This window comes from Capsicum annuum, chromosome 9 (genome assembly GCF_002878395.1).
Source record: "Capsicum annuum cultivar UCD-10X-F1 chromosome 9, UCD10Xv1.1, whole genome shotgun sequence".
In the NCBI taxonomy this organism is placed as follows: Eukaryota; Viridiplantae; Streptophyta; class Magnoliopsida; order Solanales; family Solanaceae; genus Capsicum; species Capsicum annuum.
This window is the reverse complement of record NC_061119.1, coordinates 83,472,136-83,490,228: the sequence shown is the minus strand read 5'-3', so window position 1 is coordinate 83,490,228 and position 18,093 is coordinate 83,472,136. Positions and strand designations below refer to the sequence as shown.

At 36.8% G+C, this 18,093-nt stretch overlaps 2 protein-coding genes across 2 annotated transcripts; one reads left to right on the top strand and one right to left on the bottom strand.

Annotated features, from left to right (window-relative positions):
• Nucleotides 1-31: 31 nt before the first annotated feature.
• On the top strand, nt 32-2,671 carry LOC107842664. Its single transcript, XM_016686617.2, has 4 exons — nt 32-519; nt 1,928-2,053; nt 2,128-2,211; nt 2,346-2,671. The coding sequence occupies exons 1-4, from the start codon at nt 246-248 to the stop codon at nt 2,474-2,476; spliced, it is 615 nt and encodes a 204-aa protein (XP_016542103.1). The 5' UTR covers nt 32-245; the 3' UTR covers nt 2,477-2,671.
• A 146-nt stretch (nt 2,672-2,817) lies between these two features.
• On the bottom strand, nt 2,818-8,153 carry LOC107842663 (GPI transamidase component PIG-T). The gene is made up of 5 exons (XM_016686615.2): nt 7,651-8,153; nt 4,885-6,138; nt 4,141-4,290; nt 3,874-4,054; nt 2,818-3,274 (listed from the first exon to the last, which is right to left on the bottom strand). The coding sequence occupies exons 1-5, from the start codon at nt 7,873-7,875 to the stop codon at nt 3,099-3,101; spliced, it is 1,986 nt and encodes a 661-aa protein (XP_016542101.1). The 5' UTR covers nt 7,876-8,153; the 3' UTR covers nt 2,818-3,098.
• Nucleotides 8,154-18,093: the final 9,940 nt, after the last annotated feature.

Below are 18,093 nucleotides of genomic sequence, written 5' to 3'. Positions count from 1 at the left end.
TTTTTAGGAGGGATCAAAAAAGAAATGTCCCACACAATTTGGGACTGTCGTGGGGAGGGGGGAGTAAGAAAAAAGAGAGGCGCTAACATGGTAAGTAGCTCCGTCTCGTTGAGTGAAATCCGGGTTACCAAATGAAAAAGTTTGAGACACTTCCAGAATGCCGTTAGAAGTTGAAAGACACAAGTCACTCGTACTACACAATTTTTACAAACGTCGAATTCTACTCACCAAGACTAGCAAGAAAGATGAGAGAAATCAAGCTATTGTGTCCTTCAATATCAAAGATAGTAGTGTCGATCATGGTTTGGGAAGAAGAAAGACTTGATCTTGGCTCCATTGCACGTGTTTTTGGGCTTGACCCATCAACTTTGAAGATAAATGGTCACTTTATCAGTAGAGGAGTTGATCTTATTGCTTCTTCTGTTACATGGAAATCCCTTCTTTCCTTCTTCTCTGCTCGTGGCTTCTCCACTGCCCCCCTCATTGTTGAAGGAAAGCTCTCTGAAGTTGGTTCCAAAAGTAAGCACCTTTCCTTGTGTTGTATGATCAAATCTTCCACTTTTTTGTCTATTAAATGTTCTTGTAGCAATTAGTTCAAGAACTTGTACATGCTTGCCAAATAAATTAACAGATGCATTTAAAAGCTTAAATTGTTCAACTTTTGTCTGCAAAAATGATAGATGGGATCAGATCTTGGGTTTAGATGGGATCAGATCTTGGGTTTTCCTTTAGGCTGAGTGGTGACAAGAGCAGGTCTAATATGGTAGTCATCTGATTTTTATATTTTAAACTAAAAACTGTATAGCATTCTTAAATGTAAAAACGCCGATCTTATGCGACAATTTGACATGGATTCTTTCAATTTACCTCATGTTAGGTATAAAAAATTTAGTGTTATAGGTTTTCTAATTTCTGTAAATATGCAAAATATTGGGAGTTGTCGGAGTTTGGTTTTGTTCTTTTATATTAGCCGGTATGAGTTGTATCAAGCATGCTCTTACATTGGTTTGTAAGGTAATGGGATAAGAGACGAATTTGCTTTTACTCTAATTTATAGGTTGAAGCTCCGTAGCCTACTAAATCTCATAGTATAAAGATTTCTTGATTTTGCTTTTTCTCTTATTTGTGACTTCAAAAACACAAGATATAGATTTGATTAGGTTCCATAAGCTGTAGATTAAAGGATGGAAACCAATGACGCCAACAATTCATATGCTGAATAAATATTAATGGATCGATCCATTAACATAATGTGATTACACATCCATGTTTTGGTCCAGCTATTAGGTTTGACACAATGTCTCTCCAGTTGATGTTCCCTGAGTGTGTGCCTACTCCGCAAGTATCTCCTGCTTCTAGTTTGAGACTTTGGGTGTGCACAGGAGAGTATTTCTTGAACCCGCCATGAAAAGGAAAAAATGCTAGCACATCTTATACAGTAAGGAGTACAAAACTGAATAAATGTTGCATCCCTTTCTAGTTTCTACATATTAGCTTTTTAGCTACTAGTCTGTCTGCAGAACTTCTTTTCAAGTCTGTTAGCTACTGCTTCCGAGATGAAGGTTGATTAGTGAATAATGCATGTGAAAAGAACAGGGATCTGCAAGTAAAATAGGTTTCAAAGACTTACTACTCCATCATTTGAAAGGATGGATCACCTGTTCCCACTACAGTCTGAGATATCCTGCTGAAGCTTGTTCTTGTAATATATGGCAGAATTAAGCTATTGAGTAGTAGTGTGAGATATCCTGTTGAAGCCTGTTCTTGTAATATAAAGCAGAATTAAGCTATTGTGTAGTAGTGTCCCCTACAGTATGTCAGGGGAAACTTCTAAGAATCACTGTTTAATGTAGTTACCGATTTACCTCCCACCACCATTCTCCGGTTTATGAGCCATGTATCAAAATATTCTTCTGTTATCCTGCAGGATCACATAGTCCAGCAGAAGTTGATAAGGGGTTGCTCTGGAAGAAGGAACTCAATGATGAGAGAGAGAAACATCATGAAGACTCCAACTCCCTTGGTAACAAAAAATTCAAGGAAAGCGCTAGAGGTAATGAAAGATTTAGACATTCTTCTCCATGAAGTAAGCTATATCATCCATCTTAAATGTCTTTGCTTGTGCAGGAGTAAGATCGAACCTGAAAAGGAAGCTTTCTTTGGAAGGTTCTGGTCTATTTAAGAGATCAAGAACAAATGAATATTATTCAGGTTTGTTTTACAATAGACTAGGCTTTATGATGTCTTATTTTCTCAACCTTTGAGATCATATTTTACGTTAGGATCTCAATGTGAACTGTATTGTATCTCTTCATCTCACATCATTATATCTGGTGTATTTTCAGGTTCGAGAGAGGAACCAGTGGATTTCCCAAAAGCTGATAGGGCACGTTTATGCAGTTTAGCTAGTGAAAAGTTGAAAAGGATTAGAGATGATGAGATGGTTGTAACAAACCCTTTCAAGAGAATACGATAATTTGACCAAAAACAAACTGTGTTGTATATTGAAGGCACCATATTACCATTGTATTCACCTAGTAAGTCCTTGCTAGTGGGTTAAGTCGTTGATGGCACAACTACTTATATGAACAGCCCTTCTCGAGTTTGTCAACGTAGATTATAATTTGTTCTGTGGAGTTCCCAATGAATAAGATGTCCCTTTTCCTTTTTATCAATGTCTACATTATTCAGGGCAGACTTAAATTAGTGTCATTTAAAGACCACACTTTCACCAATAGATGTGGTATCAAGCCACTCCATTTCAGAAGCAATTTTTTTTTTTTTTTCACGAATTCAAAGTAATTTGGAAGAGCAAAAGGGCATAAACTTGTACATCTAACCTTCCTGTTTGAAACATTTCTTTAGTTACAAATCACAGATTCTGGTACCTGATAATAAAAGGAAGTTGGGGATATGCGATTCGGGAATCAGACATGTAAAAGAAAAGGAACTCGTCATAGTGGTTGACAATTAATTTGGATGATACAATGTTGAATCCTAAAGATGAGAGGTTTTGTTTGATTGGTAAAATCTATTCTCCAAGTCCCGTGGCAATCATGTAACATAGTGTACAAAACTTCTTATCTGTAGCTTGGAGGTCATCCAAAGAAGTACTGCCAGGCAGCAGCAATACCAGCCACCAGTATCACTCTGAGAATTAGCCTATAACTGACTTTTGATGACAAGGGTAAGGATGGTGGTTCCAACGCCTTTCCCCTCAATTTAGCTGATAATTTGGACAGTAGCATGCCTATCAGACCACTTGCGTTGGTATCTGCAGGCAGGAAGGAAACAAATATCAAGATCAACATCTGAAACACACATTTAATTACACAATCATATAATTAACTTCATTCAAACTAATTGGTATTAGCTATAAGAATACTGTCTCTATCCTTGTCAATTTCATTCAACTGTTAAACCAAACAAAATCAAGATCAATATCGGAAACACGAACTTAACCTATATCAACTACAATTCTCCATCAAATTAGTTGTTCAAGACTTTAAGCTATATGGATTCTATTTATTCATTTGGTTCTATTTGCATCCGTTTCATTCTAATCTACATAATTTGTTGTTCAAGGAAAATGAACCTTATACTGAAATAAATATCAATCAGGCTAAGCAGAAGCTTGGGAACACCATCACACTCCGTGAAACAATAACAATAGCCTAATTCCAACAAGTTGGTAACAGATATTTTGCTTTCATTTCCGGACCTAAAGATAATAAGTCGACTGCATGGAGATAATTATATATCCATGCAAATGCAACTGAGAAAGACTACTTTCACCATCCAGTAGAATCCCAGCTAAATGCTCACTCAAATTTTCAGAATTAAAGCCTTAGTCATTACCGAAGAAAATTTTACCTTTACTTTTCAAAAGCCTCTCCTCCTCTTCAATACGCCTACGTAGCGCATTAAGTAGGGATCCAAAATATAGAGCGAATACAGTGCATGTAATTGTGATGACATTGTAAGGCATGCTAAAATCAGGAGTGGTCAAGGGTACAAGCAATACTTCTGTATACCATAGAACAGGGCTTTCTTCCTGAAAAAGAAGCGGATGCTCAATCTAATGCATATTCAATACAATAACATACTACATCACAGCTTCACTTGTTTAACAATTGGTACCTGTAGCTTGGATAAGATAGGTGACTTGCAAACACATTTATCCTCAAATAAATGTATCTTTGTTTTGATCTCGGGAAACCTGACTAAAGCTGACGGAATGTCAAAACCCTGGTTAGCGTCAGGAGGATACTCATCGATGTGCAGAAAACCCTGAAATGAAGCTAATGTTAAAACTACTTTCGGTCTATCACTGATGTTAATATGCATGAAACTGCTTCCTACCAGTTACGTTTGATTCAAAATAATCAGGATATCACAGATACCTTTGTTAATTCCACAGAGATAAGAGGACAAGGAATAGAAGAGATCATCGTTATGTTTTATCAATAATCCCTGCTCAGACAGCTTTAAACTAACCACATGAGCAGATAAAAGTAGTTCAAAAGTTGAAGACTACAGAAAGGCCTGAACGCATCTGATATCAGTTCAACTGAAAAGGTACTTTCTCTCTACTCCAAGTACAAATATCCATGTGAAACATTTTTGGAACAATAACTTATGTCTATCTATACTTACCAATATCCTACACAAATACCCCTAAATGAGACAATTAGATAGCTACTTAACAAATAAAACTTGAGAAATACAATGAGACAATTAGATAGTTGTCCTAGCTGACAATTGTTCTTTAATACATCAAAACTTGGATATTGGCAGATTATTATAGCACTCCAATGTCAGTATCACGAAAACTTAGATATCAGCAGATTTAATTCTAGATGAACTGGAAAGGGGGATAGATACCTTATCAAACTCCAATGTCAAAATCACCAATTGCACATCACAGGGCAATCGCAATGCTATTTCCATTAGCCCAGGAGAAACCTTGTCTTCAGAAGGCGAAACGTTTATCCTTTCTATGACATCTGCTAAATTATGCAGACGTTCATCTAGAAACACTTTAAGCGTGTGGTAATAAACCTTGACATACCAAGGAACAACTTGGAAAACATCAACCCGTAGCGAACATCTTCCTTCCTGGTTGACAGAAGATTCAGCATACCCACTTCTTCCTACAGACTTCAAGGAGATGGCTATGGCACCCCTTTCATTCCCACTTCCCATAAGGAACCTACTAGCTTGCAAGGGAGCCAGCTGAGATGACCATGTCACGGGACGCTTCCACCTGAACTCCAAGTTGAATGGCCTTGAATCACTATAATTTGCTAGAGAAAATTCATACAGAAGGGATGACTCCTTCTGAAAGCCATAAACTTCTTCAATTAACCTGACTGGGGAATCAGACATTTCAAAGCTCATGTCACTCCAAGCTTGAGACATCAAATTCTCAACATCAGATTGTTGTTGTGTCTCTGAAGTAGTCATCAATTCAGACACCAAATTCGGCTCTAATTGGACATAGATATTACTAGCATTCGAAAGAACACACCTTCCACTAACTTCCCGTCCAAATAATGAGCTCAGTGACCAACTTGGCTGTTGTATTAAGCCAAGAGATGATACCATACCACTTCCTAAAGTAACCGGTTGAAGAACAACAGTAAGTGTCTGTTCAAGAACCATTCCAGAACTTGCTGCAGTTAGATCAAATTCATTTGAGACCAAATGCAACCTCTGAGAGTGATAAAATCCTCTGTAGATAGAAGGTCTGTCCATCAATGCAGAAAGTCCAGCTTTGTCTCGACAAGGAAGCAACTTTAGCCAGGGAGTGAGGTTCTCTGTGCAAACAGCCTCGCGGTGCAAGGTGCCATACCTGATATTTGCAGCAAATGACTTGAAGCTCCATTTGGGGGCAGAATAAGCAGTTGATGACTCTAGGAAGTTAATAGAAGCACAAAAGAGCCCTGAAAGAGCATGGGTTAAATTTCTCCAACAAGCGTCGACCTGATGCTGTGGAACATCAAAAGTAGCCCAAAGTTCAACTCCAGGAGGCTTCGCATTTCTACTTGAAATGGGATCGTATCCACCCCAGCGTCCATAATTCCAACGACCTTGCGTGAAGGACAGCTCCATTTCTTGAACTCTATATTTATGGACCTAATCACACAGTGAGTATTATGTTTCATGCAATCAACTGCTAGACACCAATGACCAAAATAATAACCTAGAGTACATCCTGATTAATCACGCAAGAGACGTTCGGCCAAAAACTCACGCCACCTCAACACTTAGTAATGACAGGTATACACAATATTTTTCAGGATCATAAAACGCAAAGAAATAAAACGAGAATTTCACTTTTCTTTGGTATGAGATTTCATTTGATTACCAGTTATTATATCCATTACCGAAGGGTACCCATCTTTGATATTAATTATCTAGATATAAGACATTAACGGGTCGTTTGGTAGGATGTATTAGAGAATCTGTACATGTATTAGACATGGTATTATTTAGTCCTTTGTTTGGCAGGATTTTCAGCCTATGTGTTATACACTGAAATCAGTATAACAGAGGGTATAATTAATACATAGGAAACCATGGTATTAGTAATACATGGCCGATTACTACACAGAGGCGGATCCAACATTTAAAGTTTGTGGGTTCCCCATGTTAGATAAAAATAAAATCAAAGAGTAACTTAGGAGATTTGAACCCACACCCAAGAGGTTAATAAAACTTTTACAAGTCCCTCTACTCCACTAGACTAATAATACACTTTGTTTATGGGTTCCCAACTTATAATTATTATATATTTACTAGGTTTCTCTATATAAATACTAGATCCGCATGAAAGTTACTGGGTTTCGAGTACCCCCTCCGAGGCCCCTAGCTCCGCCCCTGTAATACTACACGGATAAGCATGGTTAAGGAAAAATTTTCTCTTAATACACCAAATAATCCCGACATAACTAATCTCAACATTACAAATACACTCTATTCAACACTATTCTTATACACCCAACCAAACGACCTCTAAGCTTTATTTGGATTGGGGTATGGATAGACAAAGTTATCCCAAGAATAGTGATATCACATGGGATTAGTTATCCCACCATATATATATATATATATATATATAACTAATCCCATCATTGTAGTACAACCAGTGAGATAAATAATCCCCTGACCAAATGCAAGATAAGAAAATCCTGCATTTTAACAGGAGACTATTATCCTTATCCCTTGTACCAAACGACCAAGCATATCATCAATCAATTAGTTATTCCTCAATCCCTAACTAGTTGGGACTGGCCATATGAATGTTCTGTATCCATTCTGCTCCATTTGGCCTCATTCATTCCAATACTAAATAACTGGTCTTTTAAGGTAAATTAAATCTACTTTAGAGTTAAAGTTCACGCCTATCTCTACAGTCATACTGATATAAAAAAAAATGTAAATGTGACAATAAAAAGTAGGACTTAATCCCAACTAGTTCTTGTATTCCTAAATATATTTACTTCAATTTGTGTTCTGGTCATAGCTAAGTTAGCATTGGTTGATTTTAATTTTTCCACCTCATCCCATGCCAATAATACAGAGCTAAAATATGTCAATACAAAGTGAAAAATCAAGCATTATTATTTGATGCATCGGAAAGTGTACCAGCTGATAAATGGATTTGGGGAAGAGATGGTGGTGACTGCCATGAGTTGCAGTTGGTGGGACTTTGCTTTCGAAATGAAAATGGGCTAGCACTTTACGATCTGGTAATGGCCTTAACAATAATGCTTCTGAGAACTCTTCAATTTTCTCTTCCTCTTCCCCAATAATTGAACCGAAACTCTTAAAGAGCACAAGAAAAACCAAAATTGATCTTAACCGAAACATTAATAGGGCCCTCTTATGTTATAGATGATACTGATACTGGGAATACGTGAGAGATAAAATGAGCAATTTCGCCATTACAAGAGCTTCAACGTCTGTTCAAACTTGGTAGATCAGAGGTTTGAACAACTTTTGGAGAGATCCATCGGGGTTTTGGCTGGTTGACCCGTTTAGATCCATTGGGGTTTTGGTTCTTTTTGTTTTCATTTAAAATGTTATACTCCCTCAGTCCAATTTATATGTTGTCATTTCATTTTTGATTCATCAAAAAAAAAAAAAATGTCACATTTTTTTAATTGAAATGGAGAGCGTATTTCAAATTTGTATTTCTTTAAAATCATTACAAAATAATACTCCATCATCTTGACATGTTTGCTAAAAAAATTTGCTCAAAATAATTAACGTATTTAGTAACAAAAGATAATTAATCACTTTTTACCAACTATATTCATATTAAGTGAAGAAAATTCATCTAATCAAGATTAAAATAAGGACATATTGGTAATATGCACTCCTTAATAATTTCTCCATAAGAGTTGTGAACAAAGCAAACATGTCAAGTAACTTGAGACGGAAGGAAGTATTACTTTTGTTCAAAATACATTTAGAAGGTGTTTGGTTGGCATTTATTGGCGATATAAGTAAACGATAAGTGTTTAGTTAAGGATGCATATCGATCGATTCGATTCAATTTTGTGTATTATTGATTCAATTTATTGATATTTGATTTGTAAACATGCTAAATCGATAATTAAATCAATAAGATATTCGTTATCGATTTTCAATTAATATTTTTTTTGTTCTTAATCATGTTACTGAGCCATATTATGAAAGTGTGGGAGAAGGTGGTAGAGGCGAGGCTGAGGATGAGTGTGCCCATTACAAAGAATCGATTCGATTTTATTCCTGGGTGATCTACTACAGAAGTCATCCACTTTGTAAGTGAGGGGGTGTTCAATGATCTTGAGAAGACATAAGACAAAGTCCCTAGGAAAATTTTATGGAGATGCTTGGAGGCAAAAAGTGTTCCTATGGCTTACTCTAGGGAATTAAGAATATAAAAAAGCCAAGACCAGGGTAAGGACAGATGGAGGAGAGCCTAAGCACTTTCTCGTCATGATGAAGTTGCATTAGGGATCAACTCTTAGCCTATTTCTTTGCGCACTAGTATGGATGAACTAATGCGTCATATCCAGGGTGAGGTATTGTGGTGTATGTTATTTGCCTATGACATAGTATTGATTGATGGGATTAGGAACAGAGTTAACAATAAGCTAGAGGTTTGGAGGCAAACTCTAGAGTTTCAAGAAGTTAGATTGAGCAAACCCAAGACTTTTGGATTGTAAGTTCAGTGATGTTGCACCTGAAAACAATGTGGACTTTAAGTCTTAAGTTATTCCTCAAAGAGATTTTTTCAAGTTCCTAGGATCTTTGATTCAAGATAGCGAGACCAACAAAGAAGTTACACATTGTATTGATACGAGATGGGCAAAATGGAGGCTAGCTTCTGAATTTTTGTGTGATAAACAAGTACCATCTAAGCTTAAAGGTAAGTTATAAAAAGTGGGTTTTAAAGAGATTATTTTTATTATGGAACACAATATTGTCCTGTTAAGCACTCTAATTTTAAAGATAAAACTTGCGGAGATGAGAATGTTGATGTGGATGATACCCGAAGAGACAAGATTAGGAATGATGAGATAGTGGATAAGATAAAAGTGGCCCTCGTGGTAGATAAGATGAGGGAAACAAGGTTGAGATGGTTTAGGCATTGAGAAAGAGGAGTGTTGATGCCCTAATAGTAGACGTGCGAAAGATTTGAAGTGGCTGTTGTCAGGAGAGGAAGAGGCTGTAACACCCCGTATCATTCTTGACTTGATTTCACTCCTAGTTGCATGTATAGGGAATTTAAAGCCTAAAAATCTTCTAAGTATTGAGAGACTTAGGCTTATGTTGAGCCTCCTAACTTTGAAGTTTTTAAATTTGGTCTTTCCGACCCCGAGATGTTGATTTTTAGGTCAATTCATGTTCAGGGATGTAAGTGGCATGTCTCGGGGGAAGTTCAGATTTTTCAGATGAGGTTTGGGCCGTGTTTGGATCACAGAAATAGTGGGTCATCGTGATTGTACCGCATCGCAGTGCCTATGGCGATGAGCCCCTTGGCGCATCGCGATGGGTCTCCCAAATGGGATTCTGATACGAGTTTAAGGGTTCGAGGGGCAATTATGTCTTTTCCTATAAATTCTATTCGTTTAATCTCGATTAATAATGTTATTAGGGCATGAAATTCTCATTCCCTTCCAAATTACTCTCAAACAAACTTTTCCCTCTTCTGCAAAGATCAAGAATCAATCATCCTAAGTTCAAGATTCTTAAGAAAGGTGTCTAGATTAGGGTTTCACTCTTCAAACTAAGGACTTAAGGTATGTGGGACTACCCTAAACTCCATGGGCATGGGTTTAATTATTTTATCAAGTTTAAAGATCCCTAATCACGTTTACAAAGAAATGTTTTGATGTTGTTTCGAAAAATATGTGACATAGAATTGTTTTGATGAAAATATATGTTGTCTTGACTCACTTTCCATGGAATTGAACTTTTACTATATATATATATATATATATATGTATGTATGTATGTATTTGTTTGTGTTGTAAAGTTGATTGAGAGAATAAATTACTAAACTTCACCTTTTATTAAGATATCTTTGATTTCAAGTGTTGCAAATTGTTTAAATGCATGAATTTTCTTAAAGAAACTAGAGGGTGAATTCTTTACTAATCACATGGGGTGATGCGATTTGTGACATGTTGAGAGGGTGTTTTCATATTGTAAATGTTTAATTTGTCAAATTAACAATTTCCATCAGTTTTAAGTAATGCAAACATAATGTGGCCACCTTATGATTATACTATTGAGAGGAGAATATTTTAGTATAAATTCAGATGTAAACATATAGCATGACTCTTTCTCTTACTTGATGTTTAAAACCTTGGGTGGTCATTAACTTGATGATAAGTGAAAAGGGGCTATAAATATGTTATAGAGTGAGATGAATGACTTGCAAATTGGGGTTTGACGATACTCGGTGATAATATGCCCTAAACGGAATAAGTGTTGTATGTTTTGAATACATGAAGAATGGTTTTAAAGAGCTAAAAGCTGGGCTTAAGAGAGCTAGTCGGTCACCTGAAGAAGGCTTGAGTTAGATAAATCTTAGCCCGAAATCGTGTTTTGCCGATGCAGCGCTTATAATATGCTATCCTATACTTGAAGATAATTAGGACATCTCACATGGGGGTATTTCCTATGGTATACTTATATGGGGGGTATTTCCTATGGTATACTTACATGAGGGGTATTACTAGTTATTTATGAACTCCAACCTTACGACAAACTTGGATTAGGGGCTTGGCCGCTGAGTTAAGGGTGGATTCCATATAGCCCATAGAATTACAGATTTGTAGGATGTACTATCTAGCTCGGAAGAATTATAAAGAGTGAGTCAAAGTTGTCAGGATTGTTTCGAAGTTTACTAAAATATGCCCATGTATTTTTACCTATATCTTGTTTACTGTTATTGTGAAATGCTCTCACTTACATTGAATAATAACATGCTATTTTGGGTTGTTTCACATACCAGTACATTTGTATTGACCCCCTTATATTTCAGGATTTGAGGCTCAGTCTCGGGATCCTGCTAAGCAGTAGATTGTTGTCAGACATTGTAATTGGTGAGCCTCCCTTATTTCGGAAGGCCTTGTTTCATGAGACGTTTACATTTGCTTTTTGTTCATGGTCCAACAAGGGGGCCCTATCCTGATTTCAGACATATGTTGTTTCAGTTCTAGTAGAGATTTTGCACACGTGTATTTGATGGTTTTGAGTTTTATTAAACTTATGTTCGCATTGCTTAGTTGAAGTATTAGAATGACCATGAGTCCATTTGTTTTCCACATCTTTATAATAAATGAATTATGCACATGATTTCTAGTTAGAAAGGGCTTTCGAGCCTTCACGACTTGGGAGGCTAGTCGCGGCCAGGGCCTCGGTTTGGGCGGTGACAAACTTGGTATCAGAGCACGATTCATGGTTCTAGAGTGTCTGCAAAATTGCATTGGGTAGAGTCCTTTTTATGGGTGTGTAGTGCGCCACACTTATAATAGGGAAACTACTAGACGTTTAGGAATATCTCTCTTTTCTTCATATCTTAGTTCGTGCTTTATAGTCTGAATGTCCCCCTTAACTCATGATTTTCTATGTTTCAGTGATTTAACATGTCTTTCCGTAGATCAAACGAGCAGAACACTCATGTCGATGATGTATGCCCTACTCATGAGATGTGGACACGAAATAGAGCTCGTACTCAAGAATTTATTGCTACTCCAATAGTTCCTCCAGTCTAAACTAGCCCACCTCGAGCTCCTCAGTCTGGTTCCAACCGTACCCAGCCTCCTTAGAGAGAAGTCTCAAATGTTGAGTTTTGACAATCTATTTATATGATTGCTAAGCTTGTGGCCTGTCAGACCCATTGGTCTGAAGATGTGGGTTCTGTGTCTGGTTCATCTGAACTTACTCGGGTTGGGCAATTTATGAGGCTAAATATAATGCCCCGAGAGTACACCCTAGGCGTCACACGGTGCTTACAGTCTCGAGGGACCATAAGCTAACCCATGAGCTGGTACCTGCTGTGAGCACTGAATAAAATTGATAACAATAGATCATATGTAGAATTTAACTGAGGAATGCCATAAGGTTTTAAATCATAGTTCTAATAAAGTCTATAAAACAAATAATGACAACTGAAAACTGAAGACTGACTAGTTGTCTGTACTAGTCTGAAAAACCTCTACTGACTGACTGAGGAGCTGATGGGACAAACCCCTAACTAACTCTGACTGAATGAAAAAATACTGAAACTGCTGAAATAGCTGAGATAAATAAACCATGTCCTCGAAATATGAGAACTTACCACTGCTACGTTTGATAATTTGGAAAGTCTATGTATGATTCGTGAACTGAGTGTCCAAACCTATGATATGATACATCATAGCACAAGAAATGAATATGCGATTAGTACTTTGAATGTACTGGTATGCTAAATGAGGTTATGTTAATATGCAGGGGTTCATGTGCAGGAGTGATAACTAACTGAATAAAGTAAATACTGTAAATACTGAGAATGCTGTAAATACTGTAAATACTGTAAATACTGAGAATGCATGACCAAGCATAAAACATGTTCTAAATATAGTGCCCGTTTGGATAGGCTGAAAAAGTGGCTGAAAAATAGTTCTTTAAAAGTACTTTTGAAAGTCCTGAAACAGAAAAAAAGTTATTGATGTGTTTGGTAAATAATGCTTTTAGGCACTTTTTTTGGTCAAAATGTCTGAAATACCTTTATACCTCTTAATAATATATAGAGTTTATTATTATTAATTTTTATTGCTAAACCGATTCAAATTAATATATATATATATATATATTAAAAATCTTTTAATGAATGACTATTAATTTGTGCGCTAAAAAACTATTTTTTTAAGAGTTTAAGTGTTGAATATTTGTATTTGAAAAAGATAGTTATTTAATTAAAATATTATTTGTTTCTTTATGGTTATGTTAAGATTTTGTATCATTAAGGTGTAATTAAAAGATTATTTGTTTCTTAACTGGCAAGGCCCTAATGAGATATGTGTCAACCCTCAACTGGCAGGGCCCTAATGAGATATGTGCCAACCCTTAACTAGTAGGTTAATGTCTCAACCTACGCTGGCTAAATAGTTCTGGAACACAGGGACTGTTACTAAAGGTCACACCCTCAACTAGAAGGTAAGCCCCCATCCCTGGGTTCGCTTGGTGCTAAATCCTACTTCTAACCGAATTGACTCGAAATACTGAACTGTTCTAAGTTTAACTGATTATGATAACTGACTGAACTGGTAATGCTCAGAACATGTCTAAAACTATTCTGAAGATACTGAGACTAAGTAAACAACTATATTTTTAGGTATTCATAACCCCCAGGACTCGATAACAATAATAGAAAATTAGTACTAAAACTTTGAGGACATAATATAAAAGCATTCATTCAAAATTCATTCTTGTAGTCATTTCATCAAACACTTGAAGTTCATAGTTTAAGCTAAACATGGGAATAGTTTAAAACTTGTAGAAATAGCATGATTTAAATATGATGGTCACTAATTATGATTTAAATTAGCGAATAATATTATTCAAACATGTGGGATTTAATAACAAAAACAATTTCATATAAATATGGTATAGAATCACAATTCATGGAGGTTCGTGGTCAAAAATCATAATAACTTGTCAAAATCATAACTTTGAATTTAAAATTGGATACTTGGACTCCATGGGTGAAAGGGACCCATGGATGAACATTTAAAATACAAGGGTAGATAAATTCTTGAGAGTTCTTGGGGGTTTTCTTGAGAATTGATCTTGAATCTTGAAGGGTAGGGTTTTGTTCTTGAGAGATGATTAGTTTCTTGGAGAGGAATTATGAGTAACGGGGCACATAATTCCCCTTTAAGGTTGTAATTACGTGTTTTGGATGGATTTGGGGCCATGGGAAAAGACCAAACGATCCTTGGAAATTAAATTGTGAAATTGGAAAAATCCTAATTTTTGGCTTAGGCGCGACACGATGCTTATCGCGTCGTTCCACTGGAAAAGTACAATCCTCATTTTGTCCAACGATGCAATGTGGTGCTATCGTGTTGCACCACTGGAAATAGATAATTTCGAACTGGAACCTTGGAGCAATGCGGTGCCATAGAGGTGCCCCACTGAACACGAATTTTTCCCTACGTGCGATGCAGCATTATTGCAGTGGTCCACTGGAAAAGGATGAACGAGATTTTGGCCATTTTCGTGACGCGGCCTTATTGCGATGGGCCACTGCCTTTCACTAAAAGTGCCATAACTTCTCACCCATGTATTATATTAAGGCAAAATTGGTATCATTGGAAAGCGAATTCAATTTTCTATAATTTTATGGGTCTTAAGCTAAAAACTTATCAGTAGAGCGAGAGATAATATCGTTTGAAGTTGACTATAACAACATTCTTGTCGAAAACTCAATCGGTAAGGAATATTTAAATCCGTCTAATAGTTGGGAGTTATTCGAGGCCTTAATATACATCAAAATCACTCATAAAACTAAAAAAGAATAAAAATGTACTTTGCATGATCTTGAAACATGGCTCTAACATTGGTTTAGATTTTTGGGGTATTACAATGTCTCCCTCTTGGGAACATTCGTCCTCGAATGAGACTAGTTAAGCTGAAAGAACTGAGGAATTTAGGTTGCATACTGAATATACATGATGAAAACATGATTTCATAACTGAGTCTGAAACATGACACATGACTAAACTGGTTCTGTAAATGCATGACTGGCATGAGAATGATATGTAGCTTAAACTGAGCATGGGAAAAAAAAATTCTAAGAAGATTGTTACCTTAAGTTGAATCTAAGTTTGCAGAGAAGAGATGGGGGTACTTTGTCCACATTTCTGCTTCTTCTTCCTCAGTGGATCCCTCAACGGACTGATTCCACCGAAGAACCTTGACTAGGGGAACTTCTTTGTTCCTTAGTTTATGAATTTATCGATCAAGGATCTCGACTGGAAATATTTTGTAAGAAAGACTGTTTAGAACATCTATGCTTTCTAAGGAAACTACTGCAACTGGGTCACCAATACACTTTTTCAACAAAGAGATATGGAATACTGGGTGCACTGATGCTAAGTCTGCAGGCAACTCAAGCTCAAAAGCCACCTTTCCAAAATGGCTCAAAACACTGAAAGGGACAACATATCGAGGATTAAGTTTCCCTTTCTTACCAAACCTCTTTAGTCCCTTCATGGGAGAGATCTTTAGATATACGAAGTAACCAATCTCAAACTCAAGATTCTTTCTCTTCACATCTGCATAAGATTTCTGTCGGCTTTGGGTTACCTTAAGCCTTTCTCGGATTTGCTGAACTTTCTCTAAAGCATCAAACACCAAGTCAGACCCTATCAAAGTAGTTTAACCTACCTTAAACCAACCAATCAGAGATCTACATCTCCTTTCATATCGAGCCTCAAACGGAGCCATCTGAATACTGGAATGATGACTATTATTATACGCGAATTCAATCAAAGGCAAGTGGTCATCCCAACAACCCTTAAAGTCAACAACACACACTCTCAATATTTTCTCAAGGACCTGAATGGTCCTCTCTACTTGACCATCTATATGTAGGTGAAAGGCTGTACTGAGGTAAACTTGGGTACCAAGACCCTTCTAAAAATATTTCTAAAGTAAGTGGTAAACTGAGTATCTCTGTCTAAGATGATAGATAACAAACACCGTGTAACTTAATCAACTCTCTAATATAGAGCTTGGCATAGTCCTCGACTGAATAAGAAGTATGGATTGGAAAGAAATAGGCTGATTTGGTCATCCTGTACACAATAACCCAAATCAAATCATGCTGCTGACGAGCAAGAGGTAAACCTATCACAAAATCTATGTTCACTACTTCCCACTTCCAAGTGGGAATACTGAACTCCTACATAGAACCACTAGGCTTCTGATGCTCATTCTTAACCCGTTGACAAGTGAAGCACTTAGCTACAAACTTTGCAATTTCTCTCTTCATCCCACTCCACTAATATATATCTCGCAGATTACGGTACATCTTTATGGCCCCTGGATGAATCAAGTAACACGCACCATTCACTTCTACAAGAATTAGCTATCTCAACCCATCAACACATAGCACACAGAGTCTATGCTGGCAATGCAACACACCATCTCCCCCTTAGGATAAAACCTCTTCTTTCTAATCTCTGACTGACCCCTTCAGCTTCACCAAACTACGATCCCTATCCTACTTTTCTTTTACTTCGGAAACCAAAGAAGATTTTGAACTATTTTGAAACCAAAATTTACCATCAACTGAATCCACTAAATGAAAAACTAATCGGGCAAGCTGATGAACTTCTTGAACTAATTTCTTCTTGTTATCTTCAACATGAGGAACACTACCCAAAGGCAAAATCTACTTAGGGAATCTGCCACAATATTGGCCTTACCCAGGTGGTACAAAACACTCATATCATAAGCTTTCAACAATTCTAACCATCTCCTCTGACGCAGATTCAAATCCTTAAGTGAAAACACATACTGCAAGCTTTTGTGATCTGTGATCATATCAACATGCACCCCATACAAATAGTGCCTCCAAATCTTTAAGGCAAACATAACATCTGCTAGCTCAAGATCATGTGTAGGGTAATTATTTTCATGGGGCTTAGGCTGTCTAGAGGCATAGGCCACAACCTTACCCTTCTGCATCAAAACACACCCAAACCAACTCTGGAAGCATCACAGTATAGAATAAAACCATCTGAACTATCTGGTAACGTCAAAATTGGGGTTGTGGTTAGTCGAGTCTTCAACTCCTAAAAAATTTTATCACAAGAATCTAACCACTAAAACTTGACTTTATTCTGAGTCAATCTGGACATGAGAAATGCAATAGACGAAAACCCTTCAACAAACCATCGGTAATAGCCAACCAAACCTAAAAAACTCCTAATATCTGATGGAGAAAAGGGTCTGGGTTAGTTTCTCACCACCTTGGTATTTTTAAGATCAACTCTAATGCCATCACCGGACACGATATGGACAAGGAAAGCTAATGATCTTAGCCAAAATTTGCACTTACTAAATTTAGCAAATAACTGATGGGCTCTAAGATTCTATAATACTACTATGAGGTGGTCTGCATAATAATTTTCTTTATAGGAGTAGACGAGAATATCATCAATGAAGACTATGAAGAACATGTCCAAGTACTGCTTGAACACTTAGTTGTCTTTAAAGGCTACTAGGGCATTTGTGAGACCAATGGACATGACTAGAAACATAAAGTGACCATACCAAGTACTGAAAGCTATTTTTAGAATGTCACATTCTCTAACTCTGAGCTGATGATAGCTGGATCTGAGGTCTTTCTTTAAAAAATAACTGGCACCCTGAAGTTTGTCGAATTAGTCATCAATTTTGGGAATAGATATATGTTCTTGATTATGACTTTGTTCAGCTAACTATAGTTGATACACATTCTAAGGGAATCATCTTTCTTACACACAAACAGGATTGGTGCGCCCCACGAGGAAATATCGGGCCTGATGAATCCCTTAT